General features: G+C 38.2%; 1 protein-coding gene across 1 annotated transcript; it reads right to left on the bottom strand.

Annotated features, from left to right (window-relative positions):
* Nucleotides 1–408: 408 nt before the first annotated feature.
* Sec61g (SEC61 translocon subunit gamma) lies at nt 409–7,929 on the bottom strand. Its single transcript, XM_055624018.1, has 5 exons — nt 7,858–7,929; nt 7,357–7,468; nt 5,736–5,831; nt 3,986–4,088; nt 409–604 (listed from the first exon to the last, which is right to left on the bottom strand). The coding sequence occupies exons 1-5, from the start codon at nt 7,927–7,929 to the stop codon at nt 595–597; spliced, it is 393 nt and encodes a 130-aa protein (XP_055479993.1). The 3' UTR covers nt 409–594.
* Between the last annotated feature and the right edge of the window lie 1,105 nt (nt 7,930–9,034).

Below are 9,034 nucleotides of genomic sequence, written 5' to 3'. Positions count from 1 at the left end.
TCCACTACAGCAAAGTATCTGTCAGAAAATGCTACCTCTGATTTTAATGTGTCTTTCCAAAATTCCCATGTGAGGTGAGAGGGTCCTCCCCGTGGGTGGGATTATGACCACTATTAAAGCCTCTCCACACAGCTCTTTGACCTTCAGCTACACTCAGCACCCCAGGCTACTCCTTGAACCACAGAGACCAGGTTCTCAGCAGCCCCTGCACCTGCTGGCACTGCAACACTTGGAGTTCATGCCTCCAAAGAAAAAGTAATCCCATTACCTACAAATTACTCAGCTCAGGCATGCTATTACAGCAGCCCCAACATTCTAAGGCAGAAAAGCATTTGAATTTACAATTCAACAATTATCTTAATTTTTCCTTCAAACAAAAAAAAGCTCAAGGAGAAAAAAAACATAGTATCTGTTGTTAAAATTTGATAAATGTCTCTTATGGAAAAGTGTTTATTTTGAAATTATTTTAATTTAGAAATAGAAAACCTCATGGGGAAGAGGAAAGGAAAGAAAAACACAAAGCACAGGCAGCTTTTTACTTCATGAGCTCGTCACACTCTCATTAGTTTACTAGTTCCCACGATGAGAAAGGACTCAGCCACCCCTGTAAAAGAAAGAAGTGGTCACTTTTAAGCATAGCGTTTGAAATGCAACAAACTGTAATTTTATGAAATCAAACTCAGTTACAAGAATGCAATACCCAACTTTATCCCAAGACAGTATAAAAGAATACTAAATTAAAATCTGAAGCCGAAAGGTCCTTAATGATGGTGTGGCTTCTGGGGCAGACATACTTTAACAATCATTATGCTCCTTTGGTCACTTTGGAACAGTCTGACATGTCATTCTAAACATAACAAAACATTAATTACACAAGAATGTTTTCAATTTATATTGGCATACCAGTTTAAAAAAGAAAGACTGCAGATGAGCACTATTCTGAACTAGTAGACTCTATCAGAAAGACTTGAAAACAAAGCTAACTTTTCCACAGAAGACCTCCAAAATTTACAAGCATTACATTATAAAACTACTTTGAATTACAGTACTCCATATAATAATTTTGATTACAATTGCAAAACCAAAAATACTTCCCAAAAATCTAACATGAGGAAAAGAAGAGAATTATAATTTAATTTAGTGAGAAGTTTGTTCTTATGTATTTCTCTTGCTAGCCTCTCTGAATGATTTACATTATTTCAAGAACCTAAAAAATTTTCTTTCATTTCGATAGCTACTGTAGTGTAACATGGAAAGTGCTTTCTGTAGCACTTCCATGCCAGCCCCGCCCCCCAAAAAAACTTTAACTTTGCAGAAAAATATTAATATTAAATGGTAAATAACTTTAAAACAACAAAATAATTGTTTAATTCAAGAAAAAAATTCCAAGGAGCTAGCATTTTCTAGCACTTGTGAGCCACTCAAGTTATTTATTCTTTCTGTGCCTCAGTTTCTTCTGGAGGAGTAAATAAGTTGATTCATATTTGACAAAAACAGGGTAAGATTTCAGCAAAGGCTGGCTATTATCTTCATTAGAAAAGCATAAACGATATGTCATTCAGTTAGTTCAACTAATATTTATTCAGTGTTCTATATCTGTATGTGGATATGTACATGCATGTGTGCCTGCACACACACACACACAACACGCACACACATACAACACACAACTACATTAACTCTCGATGAGATTGGATGATTATAAAACTCTCTTACAGCCTCTAATGCTTACTGTCCTTCTGTTCCATATATCATGCGAACACTCAAGGTCAGGCCCTCACCAGAAATAAGGAATCCATTAAATAAACTTGCATTTCAATTTGTAAAACAATGAAAAATATATTTCTATTATCCCCAGATTACCCAGTCTTGGGAATTTTTTTATAACAGCCCAAAGACTACAGCCAAAGAGTAACTGATAGACATGTTCACTAGCTCTTTTCCCCATAAACTAGAAGAGTCAGTGTCAAAAAGAAAAAAAAAAAATATTTTGTATTTTTAGATTTTGATTGTCTATAGTGGAAAATGTGGTTTTTAAATAAGTATAATTTTAAAATAAAACTTTTTACAGAAGGGATGGCAGAAACAGAAAAACACAGATTAAACAGGCAGATAAGTAAAAGGCCTGCATCCAAACTCACAATCTTAAGGTGGCAGACACACATATCTAAGTATGACTGACCCAAGTACACTGAAGTCTGTCAAGAAAGATAAAAACACTAAGTGACTGCTTGGGGAAAAATAAACTACCTCACAAAAAAAAAAAAAAAAAAAAAAAGGCCAACAAGTCTTTATTTGTTTTCTGGAGGGTAAAATCAAGGACATAATCACAGAAAACAAACTTCATGTTACTACAGATCCTTTTTAGTAATTCAGCTTCCTGGCCATGGATGTGATGTGGGCAGGAGAAGCAGAAGCAGTGACTTGAAAACCTACTGCACTTCTTTCCCACTGAGTAGGCAACTGGCCCATAGTCAAAACTCTGGTTTCTATTTCAGAACTCTCTCCAGGATTCCACAATTGCAAAGCTGACATTTCTCATTAGCAAGACAAATAGGGTTCCTAATGACATAAGATAATCAGTGACTTGGTTCCTTCTAGCTTTCTTTTGGTTCTATTTTGTTTTGATCCATGGTCTCAAGCTATAGCCCAGGCTAGCCTTGAACTTGCAGCAATCTTCCTGTCCCTGACTCTACACCCCAAACTTGGAGAATTTTAGGCACATTTTAAGCATGTCCATCTTAACCCTATGACTATTACTCAAAAATATCACTATGTGCTGCTTTCGCTTAAACCCATCTAATAATATGTATTTAGCCACAAACTATGTAAAAAAAACAACTCTACAAATATCGTTGATAAAATATTTAGTATTGAGGAGATTTATAATTAAGTAGTTTCCTATATAAATCTGAACTTTATCAACCCACAAACTCAATTTTATTAGGTCCAAATGGGAACAGAGGAGGCTAAAGTATTATGATTACAAATTTATAAACTATAGAAGCTGGAGAGCTGGCTCAGCCTTTAAGAGCATGTATGGCTCTTGCCAAGGACTGGGATTCAGTTCCTAGCATTCACTCTAGGAAGCTCACAATTGCCTGTAACCTCAGTTCCAAGAGATTCAACACCTTTTTCCAAGCCCTGAGGGCACTGAGCACCGTCTATAAACCCTAACACCTGCATATAATTAAAAAATTTTAAAAAGTTTAGAGTATGTGCTGAAATTCATACCAAGTCCTTCAACTAAACTCAATTTGTAAATAAATATGGATTTCTCTAAGTGTTCTATGTCATATTATGTTCCAAGGAGCTACCATAAATGTTAAAAGTAAAGACATACGCAAAAAAGAATGCAACACTGTTTCTCAGCCTCTCTCCTTTGTAACATACTGAAAGGTTATAAACACCCTACCATTAACACCAGTGGCTCAATACAATGACAAGTTATCAAATGGATGCTTTCCGTAAGGCCTTACATGACTTTTGAAGTCATTAATCTATAATATAATTCCAAGTAAGAACTGCTGTCCTCACACAGAATGGCTAATTAAATTACCAATGGCTAAGACAGAGCAACAAGATGTAGGAGGCAATCTGGTTCCATCATATTGCTACCAAAACAGTGATTTTCAGATGAGGCATGGGTTCTCTGCACCTTAAAAGAGCCAACAAGATTCAAGGAGGACAAGACTTGTGAATCTGGTCTGTCACTGAATGCATGACAGTAATACAGTGTGCCTTTAATTTACTTTGATACTGGAAAACCTTATTAAATAAAAGTCCTAGCTCATATTATTGTTATAAAGACTGTAATGATACAAAAGCATTTTAAAAGTCTTACCAGACACACATTATCAATACAACATCATTAAAATATCTTGGGTCATAGCTGTACATTTAAAAAAAAAAATGGGATAATCTGCAATTCAGATGGTTTCACTTGTAGTCATTGCGGGATAGTCTATTTTATAAAGTTACTTACACAATAATGTTATTAATAGGGATATGGATCAGTTTCACGAAGAAGCCAATGAATCCCATGATAGCAAATCCTATTGCTGTGGCCATGGCAATCTTCTGGAATTCTGAATTTAAATCACAAAATTTGCATTAGCTGTTGGTAGTCATAATCATTTAGATAATTTTTTTTAAATGAAGTGGTAGTAGTAATAGTATAAAAGTTGACTTACAGCTTTTAAATTCCAAATTTTGTTGATATCAAAAGTAAACAGAAATGAAAATGCTATGCTCATAAATTCATCAATAAACACTGAAAGTATTTATTACTCTCAGTTACCAAAATACAAAACAACAACAAAAAAAACATTAATAACGTCAGGATACAGAGTGCTTTGTTATATTTATATATGTGATATTTATATTTTTAACTGTAACATTGATTTTTAACAGTGAAATTGTAGCGTTTGGATATATTATAGACAACAAACTATCTTTAGTACCATGATGAAATAAAAGGAAATAACTGAAAATTCAAGTTAACATGAGCAGTTTTACAAAAATGTTTCAACTCTGGTATATTTCAGTCTTATTCTATCTTCTAACAACATTCTCCAACCACCTCTTCTAGGTCTCCTTCCTCTTCATTATCTTCCTTTATACATACCAAAGCAGCAATCAAAAATTTAACTGCAATTATTGAATGGCCCCCTCTGAAAGATTCCCAGGTTCACGAGAATAAGTATTTTATTTGGGTATTCAATGTATGCTAATTATGTCAACTTGACACAAGCTAGTCACCTAAGGTAATCCAATTGAGAAAAATGCCTCTACAAGATCTAGCTATAGACAGGCAAGCCTGTAGGGGATCTTCTTAATTAGTGACTGATAGGGAAGGACCCAGCCCATTGTGGATGGGGATAACCCTGAGCTGGTATACCTGGGTTCTAGAAGAAAGAAGGCTAACAAGTCTTGAGGAGCAAGCCAGTAAGCAACACTCCTCCATGGCCTCTGCACCACCTCCTGTCTCCGGGGTCCTATCTGGTTTGAATTCTGCCCTTGGCTTCCTTTAATGGACCGTGATTCAAGATATGTAAGCCAAACAAATCCTTTCCTCCCCTAATAGCCTTTGGTCATTATGTTTCATCACAGAAATACTAAACCTAAGACAATATTATTCTTTTATAATAGTCTGCCTTAAATTCTAACCTAGTCAATTCAGCTATAACATAAGAAAAATAAACTTTCTAGGTTATAATAATTATACCATTAATTTCATGTTAATGTTTAATTCACTAGAGGACAGAGGAAGTGAAATGCCAACGGTTTCCACACATTTATAATATGGAATATACTAAAATAACTAACTTAAATAGGATAAGGATGATAAGTCTTTAATAATCTCATATCATAAAACAAAACTTTAAACAGTTCTTGCTATGAAGGACATAAACAAAGGATATTGGAGCCAGGCGTGGTAGAGCATGCCTTTAATCTCAGCACTTAGTATGCAGAGGCAGAGGGATCCCTGTGAGTTGGAGGCTAGCCTGGTCTACAGAGCTAGTTCCAGGACAGTCAGGTCTACACAGAGAAACCCTGTCTAGAAAAACTTTTAAAAACTAAAAAATAAATAAATGGGCAATAGTGGTGCCATCAATGCAATGCTTCTTTTAATGATGTGCTAAGCAAGTATTCTGTCACTGAGCTGATTTCCAGCCCTGCAGATTAATCAGATGTTAAACACAAGACAAAAAAAAAAGGAAAGATATTATTACCTTTTCTGTCAGGTTTGGTGCACCTTTTAACCAGCCGAATTGAGTCCTTTACAAACTGCCGACTTGGCTCAACAAACTGCATTACCTGATCCATGACTGTTTATTTAAAAAATAAAAATAAAACAAAGATGAAAACACACTCAGTTGAATACCTTCACATATTAGAACTTGCTGATTTATATACAGAAGAAAGTACAACAGTGAATTCAATTCATACAGCAAATTTCCAAGCATAAATTTAGTTTTTTTTTTTTACCGTATTCAAGAAAACATGAGATTACAGACATGTAAACACAGATCTTACAAATGTTACCACTAGCAAGCGATCATGCACTCATTGAAGGATTTTCTCTAATACAAGGTTAAGCAACAACACACCTTTCCCCCAAACTACATTCTTCTCACTACTTCTGCTAAGAACCCAAAAAATGTTTAGATTTAATGACTACTTTCTAAAGTTCAAACTGTTGAAAAGGTAGTATCTACTACAGCAAGTTCAAACTATCATGTAGCAAGAACCTAAATGGAGGCAAAAGTATATGTCAATTTAATTGATAGAAGTCATGCCCATATATTTAAGTAGAAGTACATTTTGTGAGATGGACCGACTGACAGATGTTTCAAACAACAAAAATTGCCAAATTCCAGTTTCTGAAAAGCCTCCAGCTAAATGTTTAGGTTTGAAACTATTAATTAACAAGAATGCTATTAAATTATAAGATACTGGTAAAGAAATTTTTACTTCATTTCCAGGACTCAGAAATCGGATGATGATTCCATAATCTGGCTAGAAAACGTAAGCCCTGTTAGGTCCCGGTTTCCTTATCTAAGTTGAGAGCATGAGCAGTGAACAGCTGAAACTCTTAAGGCACACACTAAGAAATCTCGCCACAGCCTGACACAAAAGCAAAGAAATGCCTGTTTTCTCGGTGTTTCACTTAGCTTTGCTCTATGAACTGAATTCACTGCTCTATTTTCACTTAGCTGTTCTTGAAAATCCAATGGCCCTAAAATCCACACTAGATGAATCACTGCACTCAACTCTTTTACTTCAAACTGTGAGACTTGAAGACAAATTCACAACACAATCACACTGAAGGTTCAAGGCATCAGGCTCTGTAAGCCAAAAGAGACTATGAGTTCACCAGCAGGAATGGCAGGGCATATTCACAGAGAATGCTGAGCCCTGAGAATTCATGAACTATTGGAAACCCTACTCTAGAGAGGTCTTGGCTGGATAATTCCACCTGAGGCCACGTAGGTAAAACCTGTGCCTGAATTTGGTCGCGTTCATAGATGCTCTATGTCCAACAGCAGCCAGGCCCGTGTTCTACAGCTCCCAAGTCTCAGCTCCTGGCCTTGAGGCTCATCAAAAGCGCCCTCGTCCCCCGCCCCCCCCCCCCCCCACAGCCCGCCCATCCAGTGGCCCCTTCGGCCGCGGTCCCCTCGTTCCCGAGTCCGCCCAACTGCACTGAAGCCCCTTAGCTCCCGGCCGCAATGTCCCGCTGGACCCTCGCTTCCCAGTGTCTTCTCTTCCCCCGGTGCCTTAGTGACCACACTCTCCTACCCTGCGGGACCCTCGACCAGCTCTCTTACCCACCACCCACGAGAAAATCCTTACTTGACGGACGGCGGTTTGAGAGAGAAGAGACACGTAGCCTAGGAGAAGCTAGAGCCGAAGGGAACCGGAAGCTGGCTATCCACAGCCCGCCCCTTCCTCCTTTCAATTGGCTCTTCCCGCAGAGACGTCACTGCGCCGGCGCAGTGCTACGTGTGCCTGCCCGGGCTTCCCGAGCGGAAGCCGACCCAGGCGATCGTCTCTCCGGCGGCACCGGCTGCCCCTGCGGGACCCTGTTGCCCTGTTGTCTAGGGCTCAGCTTCTTCAGCAGCCTCAACGCAAATCCGTGAAATGGTCGCAAGTTACAGCTCCGAGTCTCCTCGCTATGCATGTAAATAATGTCCCTGATCAAAAATGAAACAGACTTAGTATGAACGCCCGAATTCAAAATAATCTTCACTCCCAGAAAGTGGCTTTCTGCTGTTGGTCATGGAGTTACAGAGGGAATTAAGGTTGTTTGCCTGGCAGTTTCTCAGTTAGCTATGAGGATTTAGATGTACTGACAGTCTCCGATTCCAATACGGTTTTGGCCAATTCTGAGTTGTTTGTTCCCAGGATAATCTTGCTTTGCTCCATCATTACGGTAAGAGCCAACTTGAGGGCTTTGAACAGTTTTTACTTTATTTCACGTGCAAAATATTGTAGTCAAATACTGTTTAACAGACTGCAATGCTTTGCTTTCATGTGGAACAAAAGCTGTAATTCTACCATTACATTTGAACGACCTATAAAAATTTTATGCCAGTCACTAAAACAAATGCAGCAGATTTGCCCAGTAACTTGAAGCACCATTTTGAAACACTGGGTCTTCTGTAACCACCTTGTGATGGTCAATACTACCAATTTGACATGATCTGGTGTAACCTAGAAGACAAAACTCTGAGCATGCCAATGGAAGATTTATCTAAGTGAGGTTAACCTCTCTCCCTCCCTCCCTCAAACCCCTTCTGTCTTTAGCGCCATTCCATGGACTCGTCATCCAAACTTTATAAAAGTTCTGGGCACTGGCATTCTAGATTCTCTGCTTCCGGTGATGGGGTGATGGATGCATTGTGGCCAGCTTCCTCAAGCTCCTGCTGCTAGGCCTTCCCCACCATCTTGGTTAAACCCTCAAACTGTGAGCCAGAATAAACCTTTTCCTACTTAAGTTACTTTTGCCAGGTTACTTTATCACAGCAACAGGAAACAGCCAATCATAACTGCAATGCCTGATGATAGAAGTGTAATAGAAAACTTTTTACAGAAAAGAAATTAGCAGTTTGTCATAAACATAAGCTTTGTATCCCCACAACTCCAATTCTGGGCATTTGCTGAAAATTGAGAAACATTTGCAAAGGAGTTCATCTTTAAATTCCAAAATATAACCCAAACCAAAACCCTACAAACAGCAGAATCTGCAAGAGAACAACAACCATAAAGATAAAGATACAAACTTTATCCTAGCTGGCATTTCTTTAGCTGTGATAGAGACCATGACAAAAACCAGCTTGGGGAGGAAAGTTTGTTTCATCTTACAGCCCCTGGGTCATAGTCCATCACTGAAGAAAGTCAGGGTGAGAACTCAAGGCAAAGCCAACAATTTGAGGATGGAAAGGGACGCTGATAGTACTACGTGTGGTAATAAGTAAATCAGAATTGGATTAATGGAAAGTAAAGGGAGGGCTTACGTAAGAAGGAGGAG

This window comes from Psammomys obesus, unplaced genomic scaffold, assembly GCF_907164565.1.
Source record: "Psammomys obesus unplaced genomic scaffold, mPsaObe1.curated_primary_1811, whole genome shotgun sequence".
Lineage (NCBI taxonomy): Eukaryota > Metazoa > Chordata > Mammalia > Rodentia > Muridae > Psammomys > Psammomys obesus.
The sequence above is the reverse complement of the archived record's forward strand: the minus strand, read 5'-3'. Positions and strand labels throughout refer to the sequence as shown.

Coding starts and splice junctions, on each gene's coding strand:
- Sec61g (XM_055624018.1), bottom strand. CDS start 7,929: ATGGAGCAAAGCAAGATTATCCTGGGAACAAACAACTCAGAATTGGCC. Junction 7,469..7,857: donor CCGTATTGGAATCGGAGACT/GTCAGTACATCT, acceptor CTCTGCGGGAAG/AGCCAATTGAAAGGAGGAAG. Junction 5,832..7,356: donor CTCAAACCGCCGTCCGTCAA/GTAAGGATTTTC, acceptor TTAAATAAACAG/TCATGGATCAGGTAATGCAG.